The 27140-nt window shown below is 41.4% G+C and overlaps 1 protein-coding gene across 1 annotated transcript; it reads right to left on the bottom strand.

Annotated features, from left to right (window-relative positions):
* Positions 1-4175: 4175 nt before the first annotated feature.
* Positions 4176-25501, bottom strand: HHLA1 (HERV-H LTR-associating 1). The gene is made up of 14 exons (XM_010577117.1): positions 25327-25501; positions 18405-18513; positions 16903-16982; positions 15697-15777; positions 15161-15244; positions 14980-15063; positions 13506-13589; positions 12884-12940; positions 12690-12776; positions 10498-10695; positions 9869-9940; positions 4862-5018; positions 4443-4525; positions 4176-4219 (listed from the first exon to the last, which is right to left on the bottom strand). The coding sequence occupies exons 1-14, from the start codon at positions 25499-25501 to the stop codon at positions 4176-4178; spliced, it is 1395 nt and encodes a 464-aa protein (XP_010575419.1).
* Between the last annotated feature and the right edge of the window lie 1639 nt (positions 25502-27140).

Genomic DNA, 27140 nt, shown 5'->3' with positions numbered 1-27140 from the left:
TATACTTTAGTCTACAACTCCACAGTCCCAAATAGCTTATTCTACATTGTTTTCTTCCTGATTCCTGTATTATAGAGTATATCTAGAAAGGCTTACCTTGAGGCATATTATTCGAAAGCAGTTGGATGGAGGACAAATGGATTTCAACAAAGTCAGTACTAAGTTATTTATACCCACTTGGATATATACCTCACCCATGTGATCACTTCCTTTATCAAACCCCCTTCAACATTTATTAATTAATTCTTCCATGAGATTCCTTAGAGTCATTATGCCCACAGTGTATCTTAGTAATACAGCTCCAGCCATGTAAAGGATCTATACTGAGAAGTCTGTTCTGCAGGTGCATTCACTGTATAGTAACTTTCCCTAATACTCCTGGCTGTAATTAAATAACAATCATCTCATTGTTATTAATCACTCACAATATCTCTGGAGCATGTGAATATGGCTTTAATAGCTTAGCAAGAGGTAGTACTCAGTGATGAAAGATGAGTGAAAATCTATACAGCTTTAAACACTGGCATTCCTCAGGTTGAGAAGTCTGCTCTTGTCTATCCACGGTGGCTCTGATCCAAAGCTGAGTGAAATCCAGGGGAAGGTTGAGTCAATGAGCTTTGGGAAGGCTCCTCGTTGTTGGGAAGGTGTGCTTTCTAACAGGGTCAGACACAGCTACCCTTCAAAGGTGCCATCAACAAAGGCAAACTGTCCACTGAGCTTTAGCATGGAGAAGTGAGAAGTCTGACAAATTGGGAAGTGTAAAAATACTTACGTGAACAGAAGGCTTGGCTCCTCCAAGGCCCTGTGAACTACATTTTCTTCAGAAAGGCCTTTGACACTAGGATCCTCATAGAGAACCTGTTGATACATGGGCTGGATGAGCCCAGTGCAGTGGGTTGAAAACTGGCTGAATGGTGGGGCCCAGAGGGTGGTGGTCAGCGGCACAAAGTCTGGTTGGAGGCCAGTGACTAGCGGTGTACACCAGTGGTCAATACTGGGTCCAGTCTTGCTTAACATCTTCATTAATGATCTGGATGCTGGGACAGAGGGTACCCTCAGGAAATTTGGAGATGACACTGAACTGGAAGGAGTGGCTGAAACTCCAGAGAGTCATGCTGCCATCCAGAGGGACCTTGACAGGCTGGAGAAATGGCCCAACAAGGAACTTCGTGAAGTTCCACAGGAAGGGCAAAGTCCTGCACCTGGGGAGGTACAACCCCATGCACCAGTATATGCTGGGGGCCACCCAGCCAGAAAGCAGCTTGGCAGAAAAGGACCTGGGGTCCTGGTGGACACCAAGTTGAGCTTGGGTAAACAGTGTCTTGCAGCAAAGAAGGCTAAGGGTATCCTCGGCTGCATTAGGCAAAATATTGTCAGCAGATTGAGGGAGTAGATCCTTCCCCTCAACTCAGCACTGCTGAGGCCACACCTGGAGTACTGTGTCCAGTTTGGGGCTCCTTAGTGTGAGACATGTGGACAAACTTGAGACAGTCCAAAGAAGGGCCACAAAGATGATTAAGGGACTAGACGACCATCTCTCATACGAGGAAAGGCTGAGAGCTGGGACTCCTCAAATTAGAGAAGGCTCGGGGATTTTATCAATACCTATAAATATCTGCAGGGAGGGTGCAAAAAGAACAGAGCCAGGCTCTTTTCAGTGGTGCCCAGTGACAGGACCAGAGCTAATGGGCACAGACACTGGAGGTTGCCTCTGAACACCAGGAAATAATTTTTTACCATGAAGGTGACCGAGCACTGGCACAGGTTGCCCAGAGAAGTTGTGGAGTCTCCCTCCTGCTCTCCTCCTTTGGAGATATTCCAAAGCCGTCCAGGCATGGTCCTGGGCAACCAGGTCTAGGTGGCCCTGCTTGAGCAGGGTCGTTGGACCAGATGACCTCCGGAGGTCCCTTCCGACCTCAACCGTTCTGTGAGTCTGCGATTCTATATCAATTCAGTACTGATGTTGCCAGGAAAAGGACAGGGTGCAGTCATACTGTTTGCGTGACCAGTCCTATCAAGGAGCTTTACAGAAGAGTGAAACAAGGCAGAAATTATACCTTAATGATATGAAAATTCATTTTCATGTCAGTTTTGGTTCTTCCAGTTGGAGTCTCCAGGGATTGCCTAAAGAGCATTTTTACTGCCTGAACGAACATTTTCAGCCTGACAAATCAGAGTGGGTTTGACTGGGCATAATAATAAATGAGCCCTCTGAGATACTGATTAGCTCATATGCCACCATCATTTCTGTACTTCTGCCAAACATGCATAGAGGCTTTGCAGGACTGAAAACCCCAGAATACAGAAAAACTTTTTTTTTTTTTTTTTTGAGGGCAGTTTTTTTCATGGAGCCTTGCTTTTTCATTCCTTCTCTTATTTTGTAGTTTTTCTCATTAATTTTCATTATTCTCCTGGGAAAGCCAAGCAGTAGGTCTTAAACAACTGTGACGAGAAGGTCACCATTCAGGACAGGTACCATTAATCTTTTCTCAGCTCCTTTCACAAGACCCATAACGATGTGATACCTTCTCATTCTCTCCCCGTGACCATGCTCGGGCAGTAGCTCTCAGCCCTTTCCAAGACCTTTGAGTGGAGATGGCTGTGACCTACCCCCAGTGCCAGTGGTGGCTCAGGCACACCCTATCGCACTATAGAGAGGTTATCACTCTGTCCAAGCACTTGTATTCCCGCAGGAAAAACACAGAATGATTTCTTATAAACACAAAAGTGTCCTTTAGCATGGAGACCAGAGCTACAACTCAGGGCTGATTAAATTCATTACAATAATAAAAACCCAATCTTTTAAAAGGGAAGCCTTTTCAAAAAATATTTTTCTTTTGATATTGTCTTTTTATTGAAACCTAAAAAACCTAGAAAGTCAAACTGTCCTTAATCATTGTTTTCTTCCCTTATGTTCTTGTTTTCATGTCCTTCTTCCTGAGTTCTCAGAAAACTTAATGGTAAAAATGTAAGAAACAATATAGATTTTTTTTTTTTTTAAATCATGTCTTCAGGCTTTCAGATATTTTTGTGAGATTTAAAAGCATCAGTTACACAAAGGTGTAATTCACCCAGCTCTTCACAGCAGAACTGATCCTGCCTTGGGTGAGGAGAGGTGCTGCAGAGCGAGATCTCTCCACAGCACTGCAGTACCATGGCCATTTTAATATTCCCAATTTATACATTCAATGTATCGACACTCCTATTTCTTCCACTGGCCTAATTTTCAGTATCAACTGGAACTGGTACTGATACGATCTATCCTGCTCTTTGATATGACAGAAATGTTTCCATCATGCTATTGGGCACAATGGTGAAATGTATTTTGGAAGAGGGTTGCTGCATCCCACCTCTCCCTGGGGGCAGCATTCCTTATGGTACCACCTTTCTCTGTGGCTTTATATTACTTTGAACATGTATTTCTTCAGTGAAACAACAATATGTACCAGCTCTAGTGCAAATAATCTTTTTTTTTTTTAAATATAAATGGCTTGATGATGTACTTTAGGTTGGTAGTAGCATCATACTGTTGCAGTGTAGCAAAATATAGGATCATGTAATTTGTTTGGTTATTCTTTCCTTTTTTATAACTGGCTTTTAGTTCACCAGAGGTCCATATAAGGAAGGAGATGAATCTTGGTGAGCTCACACAAATGTATCACAGAGTGAGACTACAAGAGGTGTGAACATTTCCTTGGTTGAGCTCTGCACTAGATGGGTTGATGAAGTAACGGGACACTCTTGATTTGGAATAATGGACAATCTGCATGTGTTTAACACCAGGAAAAATCCTTCTTGTCTTCAGTATTTCAGGTTGCTTTTAAATTATATTTGCTCATTTTGATTACTTTATCTTAATTGTAACTAAAACTAGAAAAAACTATTTGCATTCACTAGCCAACCATATAAATATCCTTTATAAAATAAAATTTTTAAAAGCCTTTCAATGAGTTTATTTCAGTTACATCGCCTGTATGAAATACATCTGGTTTTACACATTCTTTTTACAATGCCCTGGAAGAAGACACATTTCTAGGTTAACATCTGATTAATAGCTCGTCTTGTTACAAATATTTGCAAATAACACGTTGCATCCTGATTTTTACACTGAGAAATGAAAGAGACAACTAAAACTGTCACCAATCTTCAAATTTGCAGTAAAATTCCTCAGTGCTCTAGATCGACGTACAGATGTTTTTAAGGCATTTTTGTTTTAAGGCTGGAAGAACACAAGAAAACTGCCATCAGAAGAGTTTTTACAAGGAAAATATTAAAAATGTACATGAAGGTTAAATAATCTTTTTTTTAAATCCCTTTAAAAAATCATTATCAGATAAAATAGCTATCTGATGAAAGACAGCAAATACTCTGTGGATATCTAAAACTTTTTGTTATACCTTTATAATAAGGTATGTACAGATATAAAGAGAAAATATACTTACTGTGGGAGTAAGCAATTCTTTTGACTCTTTCACAGATGTAACTTGCATTTTTCAAGAACCAGGAATAGTATTCAACACAGTACCTAAAGGTGGAGAGTAGTAGCTTGTTACCTTTCATAAGCACAGCTGCATGGATATCATACTGCTAATATTGAATATGGCAATAAAAAGCTTGATTCTGACCTCAATGATGTCATTAGATATTTGGAAAAAATTCATCTGAGCTTTATTCACTTAGTTTGAATACTGGAAGCCAGATCAGGTATTGATCAGTGCACTGGGGACCCATTTGGGTCTCAGCCAGTAGCCAGCCACAGACTCTCAAAAATAAGCATTGGTGATTGAAAATTGTTTGGAAAAAAAAAAAAAAAAGAATATTTTAAGGAGAGAGAGAGAGAGAAACCAGTGTCAGGTTTTACCTCATGGCTTCCTTTCTGGAATATCTTCTCTGACCAACACAGAGGCACAGCTGAAAAAACCTACACAGCTCCATCACACAGGGATTGATCTTTTGCACTATAAGAGTAACAGGAGGCGAGGTCACCTGGGACTCTTTGAGGATTGCCTGTGGACACCCTAGGAAAGAATGCAACTGGGAACTAGTTCAAATATTTCTCCCATTAAATTTCTTGCAGTGCCTTATCTGGGCTGTGAGAAACATGCAGATTAATAAGGTCATGTAGGTATCTTAAAATCAAATCTGAGAGAGGCAGATAACTGAAAAGGAAACAACACACAGCCTGGCAGTTGCTTGAGTGAAAGCACAAATATTCTGTTCAATTTATTATTATATATCATTACTGGTTACTTACTTAAAACCACATTGCTTTCATTTATCACAAATGTAGGAACAACTCTAAAGATGTAATTTATTCATTGTTACCTGTGTAGGTGTAGGTTCAGTTGCTACTGAAGCATCGGTTTTCCACAGTGCAAAACAGCAAGACAAAGAACAGCACTGTACACTTACGATATTTGATGTTTTCTATATGCATATGCTACTTTAATGAAAAATTCACTTCCAGTTTCACATGCTTCCCTACACCCACCCTCTAAATCTGAAGCCTAGATTAAATATGACTGATAAACAGATTCTCACTGCTCTCTCCATCACTTTTTTTACCCGCATTAACAAAATAAACATGATTTATGCAGAGGTTATGGCTTTCTCTCTGTCCATCTCTCCGTCTGCCAGTTTTCACTTTCTTGCTTCTAGTGACTTGAATAATCAGCTAATTTCAGCCCAAGTTTTAGGGATGGGTAAAGATCCTCTGGATAAATACATTCCTACAGATTTCATGAAAACTGACAAGGAACTGGAGGAGAAAAGGTCAAGTTTTGCCTGCACTGAGAGGAAGGTAGGAATAATTTCTCTATTTTACTATTTACTTCCCAGGAGCCAGCTGCTTAATCAGTGTTTTTTCCTTCAAGTGACTACCATTATATTATTTTAACTTAAGAAAAATGCAGGGAAATGGTATACCTGGAGATGGACTCCCTTTTTGCCTCTCTTGAGCCAGCTAAAGGGAAAATATCTAGTTTATTCATTGAATCTTCTGCAGTCAGCAGCAAGAGAAAAAACATTTGCACACCAAACATTTCATCCTGCCAGCAAATACCACTGTGCCAGACTGCAGAAAAAGCAATACTACAGAAGAGGTGATGGCAGCTTATAACAAAATCCTGAATTGCTATGTGGTTTTTCAGTGTCAAATACAATCTCCCTTTCTGTTATAGAAAAGAGAAAAGAAAGCAAGGTGGAAATGGGGGAAATTGAGAAACAGTAAGGCAAAATTGAAGCTGTTTTCAGTTTTTCAGGGCTTTTCTTCACCATATTAAGTGAAAAACCTAAGATTTGCCACAGTCTTGTCTTCTCCAAACCATTACCTGTCATACATAATCTTGCACCTTAGCTAACAGTTGTGTTATGATGGATCAGAATCGAAGGACTTGCTAGAAAAAAAAACCAAAACACTATTTACCGTATGCTAAAAGACTATCAAGACATGGCTAAAATAGGTCTGTGACCACCTCTCCTTTGCACATTTAATAACTGTGCTCTGAAGAGGAGATGCTGTGTGTGGGCTCACTTTGGGTTGCTTCAGTGAAGCCACTTGCCCCGCAAAAACATCACACCCAACCGTGAGGAGCTGCCTGCACGCCCCTCGTGTTGTCCCCTGCGTACAGCAATCCTTCCAAAGGGATGTCTCCTCTGCACCAGCACTCCGAAAAACAGGGAGACATCCCTGCAAACGCCACGCTGGGGCTCTGAAAAGATAACTGGGGACCAGGCTGTGAGAGTGCATTTTTTGCATGGTGTGGGTGTCCCCTTCATGTGCACCCATTGGGGTGGAAGAGCCCGAACGTGCAGAACGAAGGCGGCTGCAGCATCATTGTCAGCTGGTTTTTCCATTTGTGTAACTAGCAGCAGGTTTTGGCCATGTGTAGATAAACTGCCTTACCTGCAGAGTATAATCCCCTTAGACAGTGTAATTGCATTTCTAGGTTCACATGTCTCACATGCTTTATAGCTCTGGGCCATCTTATGTTATGCGATAGGAGAGGTTATGGAGGTTAAATTTGGACTAATGAAGTTCTGTTGAAATAAGCTTGAATCATCTAGTGCTGACAAGAAGTTTAATATAAAATGGCATTCATGGGCAGGAGGAAAATAACGGCTCTGCCAACCTGAAAGAGATCGCTACAAAACTATTTCTCTTCTGCCAGTGCTCGCCCAAGGTAGCAGGAGTCCTGGAGGAGCAACGGGCAGATACTTGCAGCTCCCAGGTCCCACGGGTCCCTCTGAAAAATGGTTGTGTGTCAGAGGCACGACACAAATATCAGGCGTAATTAGTGAGCGATGCAAAAGAAGGAGCCCCATTTCTCTTAATCTTAGCAGCTTTGCATAAATGTCATTAGGCTTTGTCCACTTAATAGCATTTGACACACCTTGGGTTTTTTTTTGCACTCCATGGCAATGAAAAATGAATGATTTCTTGCTTTAATAAACACTCTTCATGTTAATAACTGAACATCAGAGCATGCGGCAATGAGGTTTTAATATAAATTGTCCATGAAAAGGGATGTTAGAATTTCTGTGAATACTTGAAACTTGCTAAAGGCCACCCTCCAATGAATGTCAAAGTCTCCACCAAAGTGGGTACTCACTATCCTGCCTAACAGGTGTTAAATGCTTTACTCAAGCCATGTGTTTTGCCAGCAGAAATTCAGCTTTATCCAAATGTAAACTGAATGAATGCAATTTCAGTTTGGATTCATGTATGTGGGAAAGAGAAGTCAAATAAAATGCTGAAAGGTAAACAAATTTCTTTGGTTTTAATTTCTGACAATCACTTAATTTTACATTAGTGCTGCATTTACATAATACTGTATTTATTTAATGCTGAAATTCTCTTTCAATTAATGTTATATTTAATTTTATTTGGATTGGATAGTGTTGAAATTAAACTTTTCAGTCCTTCATAGTTAATTTTTATATCTCTTCTGTAATAAATTTCTACTGTGAAATGTGGATTTGTATTCAATTCATTGGATTCAAATTAAAAAAAGAAAATTAAAAGTAGGAATTTATTTCAGAACTTTCTTGTCTAAGAATTTTCTTTTCTAAAAAATTGTCAGTCAAAATAGGCCAGAAAATGCAGGAATCCCTGTGCAGAGCTTTGCTCTTTTCTATTTGAAATTGCCATGTTACTGTCACAGGCAGATAAGTGACCAGTTCTTGCTGCAGCAATTTTCCATTACTAAGCCACCTGCTTATCCTGGAAAAGTGGGGACCATTTTTTTTCCTTTCTAGTCTTGAGCTGAGCACAGGCATTGCCCCAGCATCATGCACTATAGGAGTTTTCATGCCAACCTCAGTGGCAGCTACCAAATTTCTCCTCCTAAAAAGATTACGCTGCACCAAACAGCAGACAATCACAGTCCTGGTCTGGAATACAGATTTTTATCTGGATCCCAGGGCAGGCAATCTGGATTTTCCCTCCACTGTGAAAGCATAATAATACTGATGTGCTTTCCATATTCGTATCAGTGCTGGAACACACACACCAATGTATCCCTCAAGTTGACTTCCTTAACTACCAGGTTAATGGGGAGCAGAGAAACAGCAACTGTGACACACATGCAACTTCAGGTATACCTTGCCTGCTGCTCAGCTGGCACTTGGCTTGGTATCCAGTATGACCACTGGGAGCAAGAACACCAGACTGGGAGTGGAAGGACCCCAAGGGTACAAAAGATATCTACAGGACGAGGCACGTTTTTACCTAGTTTTAGGTGTCCATGATGCTGGTACCTAGAGCTGAACTAGTCAACTTCAGTCCCCAAGACTGGGATTTGTGGCCGAGATTTATTCCCGTTGTACTCCTGAGCTCTGCTCCTACTTTGCAAATTTGGGCGTAGGTAGCCTGGACTCAGACACACACACATGCTCAGCATCCAAAGTAGGTGCTGGACTCTCCCAGAGTTCAAATTCCTCTCCTTGCATTGAATTAGGTCCAGTTTTTCAAAGCAAGTAATCTCTTACTAATACTGCAAATACAATTTTATTGCCACCATGAGTATATCATACTTGTAAGTGGAGTGGCACATCATCTTATATTAACTCTTAATTTATAACTCTTTATTTTGGTGCTTAAAAGGAAGAACTGAGCTTTCCTGAAAATCTAGTTGATAATTATCCTTTTTTGGATGAAGAGGAAGCTTGCAGTACTGTAAATTCAGGGCAATTTTTGAGATTTCATGTGGCATGGATTGACTTAATAATTTCATTTGTACCAATAGGGAGGTTTAAAGCATGATACTTTCTTTTGGAATGAATGAATTTTAAGATTCTCCAATAACCAATCTACGTTAAAATTGACACGTGAAGTACATATGTTAATTTTATCATCATAGTATAATTTATGTTTTGATTGTGTGATTGTGTATGATTCACAAACAAATATGGAAGCAGTGCCTTAGACATTTTGAGTGGTTTACATACATGAGATAACACATAAATTAAACACGTATCTTGTTTCTGTGTGGGAAAATTTGCATATTGATATAGGTTCAAGCATACTCCTATTTTTGCTGCATAAGGTGCAGCTACTTACTGGTAGCTGAGTAAAGTTTCAGTGTCACAGCAGGCCTGTAGGGTGGCATAGGCAGTACTGAGGAAGGCAAATCTGAAGGAGGGAAAAGAATATAACTTGCCTTGACATCTTAAAAAAGAAAGGAAGATTGATTGAAAGAATAACAGAAAAGAAAAGAAAAAAGAAGCTGAAGTCAAAGACCACTAATAAACACTTACATAGACATTGATGTATAAATACTTTCATAGTCACCTATTTCTATATATATTATTTTCTGTTTCATAAATGTGCCAACCGACACACTTTGTTATTATGCCAGATCAATCTCACCTGGCTCTGTTTGCATCAGTCTGCTGGTTTCTTGAGGAGACACTGTCTGCATCCAAAATGCGTACATGTCAGCTATGGGAACAGAAAGACACATGCTTCATGTCATGGAGGTTATTTGTTAGCTATCTGTCTACTGAGAAGAATTGCTGTATATCAGGCAGCTCAACAGCCGGAGTCCCTCACCCAGTACTTCCAGTGGCATATAAAAATGTCAAGATGAAAAAGGAAGGACAAAAGCTGTACTTTGCTAGATCTTGAGGAGTCCATGGGCTAGGGAAAGGTAGGATTTAAAGAAGGTATATTTAGTGGAGACCAAGAGAAGCAGCTCTGTATTGCTTTTCCACAGGTCTACTCACCAAATTTGGAGCAAAATGCGAGGGAAGACCTGGGTGGCAGAAGCATCCATGAGGAGCAAGACTTAGTTTTTCCCCAAAGCATAAGAAACTACAGGATGGCCCCTATAACTAATTTTAGCGCTTCTCCAATAAAGAAATCAACTCACTAGTGACCCAGAGCGGGTGTCCCTGAAGGGCCTCCCAACCTCCACCTCAGGGATGTGGTTTGAGCTTTTGGCCAAACCCCACCACCAGCGGGATAAAGCAGATGTCTCTCCTCCTCGCCGTACTCACTGGGGCCGGGCTGCAGGGCTGGCGATGGGGCTGAGCCCCCCCCAGCAGTCGGTGGGGGTCCGGCTGTGCCCCGTGGTCTGGAAGCATCCACAGGCGGTGATGGAAACCCCGATCCTTTCGCTCCAACCGTCTTTGGCCACGGTAGGAACCTCGTGGTAGGGATTTCCTCCCCTTTCTGGGCAAGAGGGATCCTGGTAGCTGGAGAAGCAGGAGAGACAGGGGGAGGGCACCAGCAACACACTGGGGATGCTGGTGCCCCATGGCAGCAGCCAGCGTGACACACTGGGGGACAATAATATTGAAAATACACCCAGAAAATCCCATCTACACCTTGAGTGTTTCCCCTCTCAGGTGAGCAGCCACCTCTCAATTTCATTTTAAATCTGGAAACACGGGGAGTGCCAAAAATGTTTGAAATTTTAACTGAGAACATTTTAATGTGCAAGTTTCTATAAACAAAAAAAGAAACTGAAATGTTCCTGCTAAGTATTTTTTTTTCTTCACATGAATTATTTTTTATTTCCTAAACTGCTTGACTACAGAGGAAAGAGTTGAAAGCTCTTGTGTATGTGAAGGGGAGCAGGCAGGTACTGGAGGGCAGATACTGGAATTTGAGAACTGACTATCTTTTGTGGCAGGAATGATACTTCAGGCTAAAAAACACAATAAAGGTTGGTATGCAGTTAAGCAAATTAAAAGAGCTTATAAAAAGACAGCAGACCGACTAGCAAAACTGTAGAAATTTTGCTGTAGAGAGATGTAGCTGCAGTGACGAGGAGGTATGAAGTCAAGGGCTGAATTTCTCTTGGCTTCTACTATGTGCAAGCAAGTGTGAAGCCTTGCTTTTTGGCTTTCAAAATAAGGCAGACTAGCACTTTTCTATCTTGAAGCCCTGTGGCAAAGATAAATGCACTGAAGTTTGTGAAGTGCTCAGGTACTCGTAACTGAACATCATATAAAGTCAAAGATAGAGAAAAACACAGAAAAAATGACAATAAAAAAGGAGAGGAAACAGTTTAAATGATTTTTTTGTTTGTTTAAAACCAACAACCATTTTTTCTTTACTTCTCTGCCTCTTTAGAAAACTTCTTTTTCTAATAAAATGGCTTTTTACAATAGTTTTTCTATCCTTCAGCTATTCAATGCATTACTGACCTGATCTTCTGCTGTTTCAGACAAACTTTTATCCTACTCTGTAAGTGTAGTTCAACATCACAGTGCCGTGCAGCAAACATACATGATCACTTGTCAAGACGTTAATCAAGGAGAATATAAATTTAGGTCTGATGATATTTGCTCACTTTTAAATGTCCACACATGTTCTGCTGATGGATCCACTGTTTTGTTAGGGTCTTACTGTAATTTCATGAAACTTGAAAACATCAAATCTAGGTCTTTGAGGTACAAGAAGATAGGGTTAGAACGCTCACCAGCCATCACACATTGTGTGATAAAAAGGGAAGAAATCAGCTTCTGGTATAATAGAAAAAGCTGTTGTCTTTTTTAATTACAGTTATTTTTGGCAAAGTGTCTTTGACTTTTTTTTTTTTTTTTTTAACAGGAGAGAAACATCCTACAGCTTTCAGCACAGGTAAACTTGCCACCGATTTCACTATCTGCCTGTTTTAATCAAGCATTGAAAATGAGAAATAGTCATAGGCAGCACTGAGAGGTGAGCATGTGAAGTGCAGCTCAACGTGGCAAAGCAGTTTTGGGTGGAGGAGACACACAGCACACCGGTTGAATATTTTCAACTCCTTTCTGAAGGTAATTCACTTAAAGGTAGGAGGTAATTTGTGCTGAGAGCTAAGGAAGGTACCCGTTTAGATAATAAACATCAACGAACCTCCCCAGTCCAGTACTGAATTCTGTAAAAGCTCTCATCCCAGGAGGCTTTGTTTGTTCCTCCACTAGAAGACCTTGTAGCTAATAATTTAAAATTTTGTAAATTTTACTTATATTTATAATACAAATATTATATTACACTTCTAATAACATAAAATATTATTCTATTTTTAATGATAATAACATATATAATTATGTGTACATATAGATAAGTAATTATAAAAATATGAAATAATATATTAAACAATTTTTTTACATTATGAAGATGGAGTATTCATTGCAATTTCTACCTCAATGTGACTTTCATTGTTGTTGCTGTTTCCTTTTATTCCCCAGGATGTACTTACCCAGGTCAGAAGAATTGTTACTGGAAAATGTGTAATTAATAACAGGAGATTTCTCCAGCATTTCCCCAAAGTTGGACAGATTTCTCCCTGCAAATAGAAACACTTACGAATATCAGGAAGGCTTATTTCTAGTATGAGTCATCACTGAGAATAAATAGGGCAATATTTTGGGGTGGAACGGTTTTAACTTTTACCTGTCTGTCCTGTCATCACACAGATGTAGATACAATCTGAATCATTGCTCTGACGCACTGAAAGGAAAAAAAATGTGAAACAGATCACTGTTACCAGTTTTCATTATCTAATATTACCTTAAACAGTTGAACATCAACATGAAATGGCATGGGGCTACTGCAGCTGGCCGAATATTTTCCTTCTGATCTGATTTTTGACAAAAACCTCAAACCAGCATCAAATCCAAAGGCTAATATTTCCAGGGGAAATGTTTCTATCTAATTAAATTTCTAAATTACAAGTATTTTTACATGGAAAATAAATTCTTCAGATAATATAGCCAATAATTTTTCTTCGGGAATCATAATTCCCCAAAGTACCAGTATTTAATAATTCACCAAACTTTCAAACAAAACTTAGCTGCTTATAGAAACATGTATGTCTCTATATTATATATATACACATTGTATATGTATCTTGTTCCTCTAAGGAGATTTTGTTTACAACTGCAGTCCATGCTTTGCAAGAAGAGTGCTGCTGAGTAAGAGCAATAGGCTTTTATACATATTTCTATGCTTGCTTCCATGCCAGGAGTAAATCAGACAAATAAGACAAAGATAGATGTGAAAAGGAAGTGCAAACCTGAGAGAATAGAAGTGGATTTGAAAATTTCTGTGAGATAACTGGTGGAGTTTCCAATAATATCAACAAGTAAAGCTGTAAAATCTAGACAACAAAATAGAGAAAGTTTATGATTGAAAACACATATTGTATCATCTATGCTAAGTCAAAAAATCACTTTTATATGTGATAGTATTTTGGATATATGCTTGTATGTGACAGTATTTAAAATATTTAAAAGTGCAAAATGTTTCTGCTGGATGGGAGTGGACTTAAGAAGCCACTGGAATACTCTGCAGAAGTATTTTTCAAAGATGATATCCAAAATAGCACCAGCGTGCCTAAAAGTAAACTTAAATGGAATTTATCTGTTCAAGAGGACAATTTAAAGTAACACTCTATTTAGTCTGCTTAAATGTAAAGGAGATCCAAAGCCTGTAGGCTATACCTGCCCTAACTGCCTATCTGCCATGCAGGACCTTCCAGGAGGCATCAGATTGTCTCCTCTGAGGTCTGCTACAGACATACTGGCGATGTTGTTGTCAGCTCAAAAAAAAATGGCTAGTGGTGGTGTGGTGCTACGACTTTTTCATAACAGGTTCTAGCAGTAACAGGTCAATGTTCTCACTTTGGGAGTGACAGACATGAGCCCTCTGTTGGGCTCTGAATTTTTATGGCTTGGGAGGATGCTCTAATCACCAAGATATTCTGGATTTGGGGCAGAAAGATTAAAGTTTCTACATTATCCTCCGAAGCAGACTGCGTCATTAGGCAATAAGCCTTGTGAGACGTGTGGGTCCCAAAAAAGCCAGGAAAGCCATTGTGGCTCACGTGTGTGGTCATCACATGCAGCTTAGAGGGTATGGGTTCTGGTCCCTAGCTGATGAGCTACTCCTGATATCATACATTAACCAGCCATAGAATCCAGGTGCTCAGATCCATCCTGGAATGTTAAATACTGTAAGATCAGGGGTGTGAATGAGGATTATAGGTGAAGGATTTGCCCAATAGCATTTTATACTTCATTAAACAGCTCTATGAAAATGTTAATCCTTGCTTTTCACTCCTGTCGGGCTCATTGAAGTTACTGGGGTCTATTGGTGCAGAGAAGCCCTTGTTCATCTCCTGGGTTATGTCAGGAGAGCGAAAGTGGCTAAAGTACTGTATATCATATATTGCCAGGTTGTCTTTCCTACCGAGCTGCTCTTTGTATTCCGAGGAGGAAAGGGAGGTCTTTCCATTGGGTAAACCATGCCGGTCACTTGACTGATGGCCCCATCCCAGACTGGGTGGCTGGGTGCAGCCATGTGAGACTGAGTTCATCGAGTCTCCCCCGAGGTTCAGAGCAGCCACTCGTGAGTTATGGCTGTTGACCTCAGTATGGTGATACCACTCGTAAGGATGAAGCCTGCAGAATTCAGGCTACAGCTTTCCTCTCCGAAGGAAATAATTCGGCTTAAGCACATGCAATTGTCACCCTCTCTTGTGTACCCACCTGTCAAGTCATTTGTCACATTGTTCAAACAGTAGCAGTAATGCATAGGGAACTTGCCAGGGTCAACATTTTTCACGTTAGAAACTGTAGGGAGAGACAGAGAAAAAAAAATCAGTATCTTGATGCACAGGTTGTGTGAGACAAAACGCTCCTGCGTGGAGAAAAGCACCGAGGCACTCACTGTTATAAATGGTGACTGACACCTTGTGGAAGGCAAATGAGCTGTAAGATGTGATGCTCAGCAAAGAGAAGAGTTTTTTGGTACCTGCGGAAACACATGCCCATGCTATTAGTGGTTGGAACAAATCATGAGAACAGCAAGTTTTGACTCTGTTCATTTAATTTCTAAAAGACTCCTGAGGTGCTAATACTACACAGCTGCATGAGACTCAATTCTTTCTCATTTCCACTGAGGGAAGGATCATTCGTATTACTTTTTCTTTTTTTTAATTCAGACCTACACTGATTACAAAGTGCTTTCTAAAGGCATCCCGTAAGTAATTATTTGTGTCTATATACAAACACACACCAATTCCTAAATTCTTTGGGGCAGAGAGCTATCTGCATTATAAATGCACAAGGGGAACATGCTCCTAGAATCAATTCTGGAGGCAGCTGGCATGCCTTTACAGCTTGTCCTGCTAAGGCCATTAGTCCTTTTTCTCATTCACTGCCGGGCTGACAGCCTGCGTGTCCTGCCCAGCCTTGTCACATTACCTCTGAGCGTTGCGTTCAGCATACCATTCACCAGCTCTGTCAGGTTAATAGCAGCCAGATCCACGGACTTTGCAGGCAGCTCTGAAAAAGAAGGGGTCTCTGAGCAGCCGACTGCAGGGGGGCGCAAGGAAATGGTCGTTAATCCCCTGCTTATACAAGGCAAAAATCTTCCAGAACGGGAAAAGCAAAATGAGCAGATTATGTGTCGGACTGCACTGAAAACCCTGTGGTGAGAAAAATAAAGATGCCAGGAGTGCAGAGAGGAGTCTGGAAAACAGCAAGCTAAAGCGGGCAGTGCAATGGTAGGCCAGACCCAAGGTCTGGCTCTATGGCACCTACTGCCTTGAGCTCGCCCTTGAGCTGGCTGCCAGGGAGCCCAACCAGTCCTGACATTTTGGTGCCCCCTCGTGCTGGGCAATGGGTATTTACTGCCAAAATACTAGCAGATCTCTCTTTCCAGATCACACACAGAGGAGAAAGTACCTAGGAAATATTCCCCCTTCCCCAATACTACATGGAACTGGGATGAAAACACAGATATTTTTTTTTTCAGCTACCTTGATCGCTTTGCTGCTGCGACAGAATAAATTAGCTGTAGCTGAATCACACTTTTATTTTAACGTGTTTTCTTTCTGTTGACGTTGTTTATTTGTTTTTCCCAAGTCAAAATTTCCAAAGATGTTCTTTTGCTTCCCTCCCACAAGGCCATGCAGGAACAGAGCAGTATGGTATCTGTGTGTGCATGACAGAGAGACAAAAAACAGAGCAGGATGGAAAAAGAAGCATAGAAAGCTGAGATGAGAACAAAATCGAATTTGGGGAGAAATGCAATTTTCTGATGACATCAGTATTATTTTTAACCAATTTGAAACCAAGCTGTACCCCAGGGCTGGCAGCAGGGCTCGTCCACAGTGTAGAAGAGAGAGAGGAAAGGGAAAACAAAAGGAAATTAAGAGCTGGGAAGGGAGGAAAGGATAAAGAGAAAACAACACTTTAGATTTGTGGAAGGACAGAGGTTAAACTGGCCAGGGAGCTGGGTAAGCCCTGGGTTGGGTGAGGAGCCCTTGCAGCAGTGGTGGGTTGGACCTCACAGAGCTGCAAGAGAAGGGCCCATCTGCTGACACCTCCATCCATGCCCAGCACAATACCTCCCATTCCCATTAACACCCCCCCCCCCCCAAGGTCTCCTGACATGCTGCTTGTTACCTGCGGCAGCCAGCAGTGCCACTTGCTTCTCTTTCTTATTTTCTCTTCTTATGCATGAAGCTGTGAAGGGAAGAAAGAGACTAAGAAACAGTTTTCCCTGTTGAGATTACCAAGCAACCCTCTGTTGAATTCTCTGCCTGGTTTACTTTGCTGCTCTTATTCATTATAGCTCACAAACTGGTGAACATCAGCACTGCAAAGCAGGGCACTGAGTATCCACAATAGCAGCTCATCAAGTGTCTAAGAATAAGGATGTCCTAAAGGACTCACCAGGTCCTTTAGCTGCCAGCTAAAGAAAGAAAACAGATTAAATATCTGAGCTTGCCCCCTTTACTCAAGAATCAAAAGAAAAAAAGTAGTAGCAAACTGTTGCAGAGATCTGCGCTAGGCTTGCACACAACACTGACTGCAAGGTACCTGGTACAATGAGGCCAAATCTAAACAAATCTTCACAGGCTGCATGCACATTTGTTACTCAGAGCAGTCCTTTGAGGACTGTTCTCAAGATCTGTGTTGCAGAAGGGATGAACTGGAGCTGGGCTCGGGAGGTTGGACTTGTTTCCTGGGTTTCCCTTGGTGACCAGCAAGGGCGAGGTGCAGAGTCATGATTTAGACATCACGGGACAAGCTGAATTGTAAGAGTTTGGCACTTAGGTTCCCTATCCCATCAGTGGAGAGCTGAGTGCCTCCAAAGAGTAATCCAGAAGGCTCCCCAAATGGGGCAGTGCTAACAAATGCTAAACTCTCATGCCACTCTGAAGCTTCAGTTTCTCGATCCATACAAGCTGCCCAGAGAGAAGTCCTCTCCTGGGAGCTGGTGATGAGGAGGGCTCACCTCAGTGGTGGTGACGCCCTGCTCTGCGTTAAAACCTGATGGGCAGAGCTCTCACCAGGGATTAGGAAACCTGGGTTCAGCTTCCTCTTCAGTAAGATGAAATCTGTAGGACTGGAAGCAGCAGAAGGAAGGGAGATGTGACTGCATAGGCTGGCTGTTTGTACCTAAATTGGTGAAACCTGGGTGCTTGTCCTTATTCATACAAAAATCTATGCCTTGTACAGAAGACAATCCCTGGATACATTTCCCTTTCTCCTTCTCTCTTTATATATAAAGGAAAAATACCCTGTAGACAATCCCTGGTACAAGGCCTGCAAATTGTGACTCCTCATACAGTGCTAGTCAGCTGTATTAACAACTCTCACTTACTATGAGCTAAATTTGGACCGACAATCTAGGTGGCAGCAGATCTTCTAACCCTTCTCTCTCCATATAAAACTTTCTGACTCCAGATTCATGGCATGGGATCCAAGAATAGACCTTTGCCGTCATCTGCCCTGCCCTGCTGCATGGCACCAGCCCCAGAGCGCCAGCCCATCAGCCTTGCCTACGCAGGGTGAAAGAACCAAGCCTGCCACAGGTGTGGGAATGGGGCACTGGGAGCAACTGGGAAAGGGAAAGAGACACCTGGTTTATTCCCTGGGGAGCACCAAACCGCCGTCCTTACCTGTGTTGAAAACCAGAAAGAGACACAGAAATCCCAGGCTCATCTTCCCTGCCCCATGCCAGCAGAACCACTGCATTATGGACTCTGACTTCCAGCAAGTTTGGCTGCTCTAGGAGAAAGAAATACTATGTTGGTGGTGTTAAAGTTTGCAATATTGTACAATTTTGTCCAACCCTTGTCCCAGAATGATGTGACCATGAGAGAAATATTAGCTCTCTAGGAGGTAAAGAAAAGACTGGCGGTGTAAATGGCAAAGAATCCAAAATCACACAATCAGTATTTTCTGTGTATGTGTGGGTGTCATGAGCTTAGTATGTAACTCTTGATTATTGAGTCCTATGTCACTGTGGCGTTGGTGGGACTTGGTATGGTCATCTACACAGGCTGCTTCTCCAGCGAGATGACCTGTGCCCAAAGCACACTGACATGTCAGATGCTTATATCCTTTCTATTGAAACAAGATAAAATTTACTTATGTTCGATTTCAGACCAGATAGCAGTTGAGCTCTTTTTCTGCAGAAATGTTGCTTGCCCAGTCATCCCTAGTCTTGTATTTCTATAGTTAATTATTGTCAGCAAGCTGTGTCCTGTACTGCCTTGCCTAGTTGCTTGGGAGAGATTAATGGTCATCTGCCTTTCAGACAATGAGCTGCATTCCAGATTTCAAGGATTTAATTAGAGGTGCTTAGGGAAAAAAAAAAGTTCTTGCTTCTTTACACATTCCTCCCTGTTTTTGTAATATTGGAACACACCAAATAGCTCTGTAGATGTCAGAAAATGAGGGGCCATAAGAAAATTAGCAAAAAAAAGTCCAATTTTTTTTTTATATCCTCTCAGAGTAGCTAATCTTATGAGTATGCAGCAAACCATTATCTTGAAGATAATACTGTTTGATTAACAAGCTATTATCATCGTGTAAAATCTTTCTCATATTTAATTCACTAGAGAATTAAAACACTCTGAAAGTAGCTGATTTGTACTTAGCAGTTCTAAAGAGACTCTTCCTCGGGATGATGAAACGAGACCAAGCATTTCTGTGTTTGAAATATCTGTGTTTGCTCATCTGATGAGTCAAAAGCATTTAAGTGCCAGCTCTGCTAATTCAAACAGAGATCTGGGAAGCTTTAGGTAGTTCATCCTATCTATTCAGTCCAACTGCCTAATCCTTTTTACTCGACCCTAAGCCTATACTCATCCACGGTTTCTGCACAGCATGTGCAGAAGAGTGGGGCTGAGGCAGAACGCAAGTCATGGCCGTATCTCACTCCCCAGACTTCATACTCTATCACCTGTCTGTGAGTTGGACTAATTATGCGTGGACAGAGTCCAGTGTCCCGTGGACCAGTCTGGCATCAAAAACCCTAAGCTTGGCTCTTCTTGCAACAGTATTTGGGATCTGACCAACAACTAGACTACAGACCATGAAAGTATTGCTGGCATGAGTCTCACAAGGCTTGAAACCCCATCAAGGCTATCCCTGCTTCCAGTATCTCGCGTTAAGAAGCTTACTGGGACTTGTAACAGCTTTTTCTGTGGTGTCTGTAGCTAGGGGAGACAGTAGCATGGTAGCTCAAGCCTGCTAACATGCTGATGTAATGGAAGCAGTGGTGATGTAGTCTGCGCTGCAGTAGGTGTAAAACTAATCCACGCTTATGGATTCTGCTCAATTTTTTTCCCCTCTTTAGTTTGACTGTATGAAATGGAGAGGGGTTAGTGAAAGATAGTCCTCAGTGATGCTGAATTTGAAGAACTGGTGCTTTGCAAGGGTGTGGGAAGGTGGCTGTTGGGGACCACAGGCTCTGGGGTCAGCTGGGGTTGTGGGATGGAGAGTTGGGCGATCACGTCAAGGGGAGGTTTGTAGCTACCTATGTTTTGGAGCAAAAGGGCTATAGTGGCTGGTGCATCTAGTGGTTAAGTGTCCTGTTAAGGGAGAACTGTTGGTTTCTGTGTTTGACTGAGGTCAGCAGTGGGGTGATTTGCTGTTTTATTAATGGAACTTCATGAATTTTTATTCCTGTACTATGAGAAGTGACTGTCTCCTTAGCTCTGGCCAGTGCTGTCCCCGTGTATGCCAGCCCAAGGGAAACCAACATGAAACATGGCCAAAAGCAGTGCTGCCACTGTACTGTCCCTGCGGCAAAAGGCTGGTCTTGGCTGGAGGATCTCTGCTGTCCAGATGGGCAAAAGAGTCCAAACATCTGCCCTTGATGAGTATTTTGGCTGTGTGGTGAGCGAGAGACTCAGACCTAGGAGGGGGAGGAGAGGGCATCCTCTGCCCCGCTTTCAGTCTGCCCCTACACATCAGTGGCCAGTGCTCGTGCCAGAGTGGGGAGACTTGATTTCCAGCACATGCTTTGAGGAATATGGGCTCTCCTGGGTCACCAGAGAATCATGGTTGGACTAACATAAAAATCCTTGGTAAGAGTATTTCACAGACTGATGAGCAAGCACAGCTGTTCTACAAAGGTTCACAAGTAGAAGGGTTGATAGACGGTGGATAATTTCTTATCAGGGATCTAACTTCATTACTGATTTATTTAAACTGGCCCAGAGCTGTTCATGGTGGCAGGATGGGGAAAATCATCTGACAGAGGACTCGGTGTAGCAGGCTAGGGCAGGGGCTAGAGACATCACGTTCTCAACAGATAGAGAAGAGGCAAGAAGATTGACACATGAAGGAACATTCCTACCAAAGCACCTTAGGAGAGAGAGGATTTAAAAAACAAAAACAAAACCCAAAATGTCAGCTTAAAAGCAAAAACAAAATTGAAAAAGAATGAGATACAAAGTTGTGCTTGGAAGCATTCCATGCACATTGAGAGACACTTTCTTGCTCACCTGAATTTGCAGCTCCCTGCTGTCCTCCTTGCTGAGCTGCTCCTCCGTGCTAACACACACAATTTTCTCCACATAGGATGCTGATTTGCAGCAGGAATTCAGAGCAGGCATTAGCGTGGCCATAATACCCACATTTAACTGAGGTGTGATTACACACTACAGACTGAATCAAGCAAAATATCTAACCTTTGGGACAACATGCAAACATAATCTGGAAGGATAGATGATAATAAGAAAATCCTGTTCTAGTTGTAGCAAAGAAATATTAAATAATGACAGTATAAAATTAATGGAAAATCCTCCATTCATGGGAGGGTTTGTTTTGCCTGAATGCCAGATTTAGCACTGTGGTGTCCTCTGGCCAGTACAGGATGCTTGAAAAGAAATTGCAGCGAATTCTCAGTACTAAGAACATCACTCTAGAAAGGACTGCCCTTACTCCTCAATTGGTAGAGACTGATTTAAATTTGAAGCTTTAGGTTTTAGCTGCTTTCCAAAATCTTTACCCAGCATTAACTCTCTGAACATTTATGCTGTCCAATTAAATTTCAAAGCCATCCGTGACAAATATTCCTAGAACTGCTGCCTGAAGTATCTTATCTCTCAGCAATGTGAATATTAGCAATATTAACTCTTATGATACACATCATGTTTCCTTTACTCTGGTTATCTGAGATCTAATTTTTATCTATCATCAGGGACAAGTCTTTATTACTTTGTAATTGTATCACTTTTGTTTGCCAGCATAAGTGTCACTGCTGTGATGACTGAAACACATGTCCAGATTGCAAATATGAAACCCTCATTGTACTCCAGCTCAAAATCACTAATAATTTCCATTTCAAAACACAGTGTGATTCACAGGCACTAAAGGCACAGGTGCCACACAACCATCCCATAAACTGACTCTCTTTTCTTTCCAAACATTTATCTGATACAGGCTGCAGGTCAAGCCTTTAGTTGCAAATTCTCCTTCACCTCTACTGGATATGATAATCCTTCTCTTGTGTTTATTTTAAGCTGAACGATATTAGTAGAATTCATTTTACTTAGAACGGTTGATCCAGAGTTCCCTGAACTGCTGAATTGGAGATTTTAATCCAGTTCACATTACCTTTCTATAGTCATGAAGACCTCTTATTAAATAACTCTTTGTTATTTTGGATTAACAGCAATTTAAACCAACGTGTTTATTAGCTGTGCTTCATTTGAACTAATTTTAATGTGGCAGGTAACTATGAAGTTTGAATTGCTTTCATTTTTCTTGTACAAAGAGAGTGCAATCAGATATAGAGTAGTTTTCCTGTGTCTTCATGCTAAACAGAGCAGAACAGAAGTTAAGAGACCAAAGAAATAAAAAGAGGAAAGTCTGTGAGTACTGATTTCCTTACCTTCATTCAGTTCCAACATCTAAAGGTCATGTCTCATTTTAAGCATGCCGTGATATGCCAGGTCTAAAGAAATATTGCATGTTGATATGAAAATATGCCCATGTTACAACTACACGCTTCATTAAACTGCTGCAACTACTTTTTAAGTTCAGATTTATTTGTATGAGTATTTAATACAATGTAATAAATATACATTTAATACGAATACATTTAATTTGCTACATTTCCACCAAGGATTAATAGCACAGTTGAAATGGTTTCTTCCAAGTACATGTGAAACCACTGAGATTTGGAATAGTTAATATCAGCTTACCTGATTTCTTCTGACAAAGATGATTATCTTCAGAGCCTATATATAACTGGAGGTTATTGTCAGGTCTTAATAATTACTTTGAGAAAGACTTTTAGTAGACAGGCTTGATAATATTGCTTTAAAATCCTATGAAAATTGTTATCCTAATCCCAGAAGGACTAACTAGAGGTAACACAATCATAAGCACACAAAGTGCCTGTTGAATCCTGCATGGAAAGGCTCTGTGGCAGGTCAGGTGAGGACTGGAAGCTCCTTTTGGCAGTAATGACTGGAACTGCAGAACAGAAAGAATTTTTTTCCCTTTTAAAGGGACAGCTCGTCTTACTGCAATTAGGCCAATGCCACTTTTGATGGCTAGAGGTAGGCCAGGGTAAGCCCCTTTGGTAAAGCTTTAACCATCCTTGGAGAAGCAATTTAAACAAGGGACACTTGAGATGATGGAGAAGAAACCTGAAGTGTATCTTAAATGTAGAAAATCAAAAGGAACGAAATGACAGATAAAACAGAAATTTGCCTGGCATTGTGGTTAAGTGGCAAGGAAGGAAGAGAGGTGTGGTCACAACAATGACGTAGGGCAATTTTGGTGATGAGTGATGTTTAGTATTACCCAAGAGACAATCACTATTGAAAGCAGTGGGTGAAATTTTGCTCCCATTTACTCCAGTGGACTGCAAGCGATTCCCCTGAAATCAGTGAGTTTAAATGTAGCACTGTTAAAAGCAGATAATCATCCATTCAGTAGTTTCATCACAAGCCACCAAACACCTCAACGTGAGAATTAATTCAAAACCTTGTAACAATTAGAGAGAGGCAACCTAAAAGTATTCACAGTCAGTCCATGGAATAAAAATTACTTGAAGGATCTGCACAAAACCTCAACAGAGAAATATTCTAACCCCTGTTAGACAGGGAGAGGATAAAGAGGAGGCAGCGGATGAGATGCACAAGACGGCTGCATACGCACTGTCTGTTGGGAATGGTCCCTAGCCTCTCCCCAGTTTCCAAACCCAGCTTGGGAAACATTGGAGCGCTCTGAGGTTGTCTTTTTAATGTCATGGTCTTACCAATACTATGGACATTTAGGCTGCAGGGCTCCCCACACTACTTAATTTCTTATTGTAGATATTGCCTGGGTAACCAGTGTGTCATCAGGCTTATTTCATTGTCACTTGTCTTTAATTGTATTGTCCCCGTCTTGCACTTCCACCAGTTAAGGCAAAGCAAGCTGTGATGTTACCCAAAGAAGGAAGAAACTTATTGCAACTGCTAGAACACTGCAACCTGCCAGCATGGCAGATATGAGAAAGTGACTTTTGCTGGTTTCAGGTTTCAGTCCTAGGTTTGGGGGGTCCTGGTTTCCCACAGAAAAGATGTTTATGGGATCATGTTATGCATGTGGTAGGGCTATGTCTCTTTCTGTCCTACAATCCTATCTTCACCAAGAACTTCAGAAGCTGGGAGGCAACTGCAGCCCCATTTAACAGAGCTATAGCTGGTAAATATGATGCTTATACATGTGCTTGCACACGCATGCACAGTCTTACCTGTTTTCTTTCACTCTGCCTTTCATGAATAAACATTATCCAGTGGGATGTCATTGCATGTAAAATCATCTAATTCTTTATGGAAGTTACTGGTGTGATAAAAGGAAAATTTTCATGACTCGTGACTAAATGCTGCAGCTTGAGGAATATGGAAACACCTTTTCTTTGACAAGTCTTACTGATTTAATTACCGGTTGCTCAATATCTCATCAAGAAGGCTGGGATGAAAGTCCTCTCTGTAACAGCTGACAAAACCAGGTATAGCCAGGAAAATGTGTGCGCTGGGATCGGTTCCAACCGTTTGATGTTTGGCTATGAGAATAATTTGACTTTCAGCAGGTTTTACCTCATGCTGCGTTTTACCCTGGGACTCTGTAATTTTAACTTTCCTCAGCTGCAGAGCAATGCTCAGGTGACCGGGGAGGGGGTTATTGTTCAGCCCCAACTTTGACTCCTGGGGACAATGCCGTGTTCTCACTCAGAGCATCACTCTGAGCAAGTCGCTTTCTCAGGAGTATAGTCTTTACATGCCTCCTTTTTCCAGCGTCTCTTTGTGTGACAGCACTGTGTCCATAACTAGCATCCCAAACCCCAGAACAAGAAAAGAAGTCATTTTTAGCATCTTCTTAGTAACACAGTATAGGCACATAATTCATATAAATTACTGAGTAATTACATTCATTTGCTGAGGGCTGCGCAGGGTAGGTCCCTGCTAATGCAATTTAAATAAACACATTCAAGCCAAACGCCTGTGATTTATCTGTAAGAGAGAGGACAGCGTGGCATGAAGTTCTGGGAAGGAGAGAGAAAAAAAATTCTGAATGTCAGTGCTTTACCTCTCTTGTGGGCTGAGAACACAGCGTGGAAGCGATGCGCTACTTCTTCCTTGTGGCTTTTTTTCTTAGACATTTTAAACACACGCTTCCACGTAGGGGGTGCAATATGTGTGAGTGACTGCAAGGGCTCCAGCGATATGTTCTTGTGACCTGAGCCAGAGTCAGCAACCAGCATCGCCTCCCACCTCCTCTGTCCCAGTCTGCCAGTGTCCTCAGGTGCTGCCCTGGCTGGGGTACAAACCATCTCTGCCCTAAAAGATGAGCTGCGGCACATGGAATACCGTAGAACCTCTTGCAAACCTTCCTCTTTTGTATGCCTAGTAGGAAAACACATATCCATCTGTGTCTCTCTCTCTCATCAGATGCTAACGTGCAATAGAGGATGAAGCACTGTTTTTTAAAAAAAGAACAAACAAGCAAACTTAATCTAAGCTTGCTCCAGATGATTGAAGTTTTATCTTCAGTTACACTTTATTATACTATGGTAAATGCTTCCAAGGAAGCACCTTTGAGTAACTGTTTAATAAACTTCAGAAAAGTATCAACTGTGTAAATTACACTTCTTTTCTGAAAAAGCCTGATTACACTTCAACACTTCTCCTTTAGTCCTCTGTCATTACAATTTTACAAGATATTTAGTTTATTTTATGAAGAAATGTACTAGCTCTGTAAAGTTTCTTTTCATCTGAATTTCGTTTCAGATGTTAGCAATATCCTTCTAATTATATTTTATTTATTTTTGCATGAATTTCATTAAGGGCAATTCTCTAAATGTAATAAAGTTTCTTTGTTACTCTTCTTTTAGAAGAATAAAACAAATTTCATCTCTTAAAAGGAGAATTATATATAGACTCATATAATCATTTAAGTTAGAAAAGACCTTTAAGATCATCAAGTCCAAGCATTAACCGAACACTGCCAAGTCCACCACTAAACCATGTCCCTAAGCACCACATCTACACGTCTTTTAAATACCTCCAGGGATGGTGACTCCACCACTTCCCTGGGCAGCCCGTTCCAATGCTTGACAACCCTTTCAGTGAAGAAATTTTTCCTCATATCCAACCTAAACCTCCCTTGCCGCAACTTGAGGCCATTTCCTCTCATCCTATCTCCAGCCACCTGACAGAAGAGACCAGCACCCACCTCACTACAACCTCTTTTCAGGTAGTTGTAGAGAGCGATAAGGTCTCCCCTCAGCCTCCTTTTCTCCAGACTAAACAGCCCCAGTTCCCTCAACCGCTCCTCTTAAGACTTGTGCTCCAGGCCCTTCACCAACTTGGTTGCCCTTCTCTGGACACGCTCCAGCACCTCCATGTCTTTCCTGCAGTGAGGGGCCCAAAACTGAACACAGGACTCGAGGTGCGGCCTCACCAGTGCCCAGTACAGGGGAACAATCACCTCCCTGCTCCTGCTGGCCACACTATTTCTGATACAGGCCAGGATGCCATTGGCCTTCTTGGCCACCTGGGCACACTACTGGCTCATATTCAGCTGGCTGTCGACCAGCACCCCCAGGTCTTTTTCCACCAGGCAGCTTCCCAGCCACTCTTCCCCAAGCCTGTAGCGCTGCATGGGGTTGTTGTGACCCAAGTGCAGGACCCGGCACTTGGCCTTGTTGAACCTCAGATATGTATTTCTATATATAAACATTTATTTATTCCCATTCATAAAACTTCTTTCCTGTTTCAGGAAATTTATTTAGAATTGCAAATGAATCCTGTCCTTTATAACATTTTTTCTTTAATCTTTCTTATTAATAATTTGCTAAGATTGGTACTAACACCACAAAACCTCCTGAAAAGAACGAGCAC

Source organism: Haliaeetus leucocephalus, unplaced genomic scaffold, assembly GCF_000737465.1.
Source record: "Haliaeetus leucocephalus isolate CR32 unplaced genomic scaffold, Haliaeetus_leucocephalus-4.0 Scaffold555, whole genome shotgun sequence".
In the NCBI taxonomy this organism is placed as follows: domain Eukaryota; kingdom Metazoa; phylum Chordata; class Aves; order Accipitriformes; family Accipitridae; genus Haliaeetus; species Haliaeetus leucocephalus.
The sequence above is the reverse complement of the archived record's forward strand: the minus strand, read 5'-3'. Positions and strand labels throughout refer to the sequence as shown.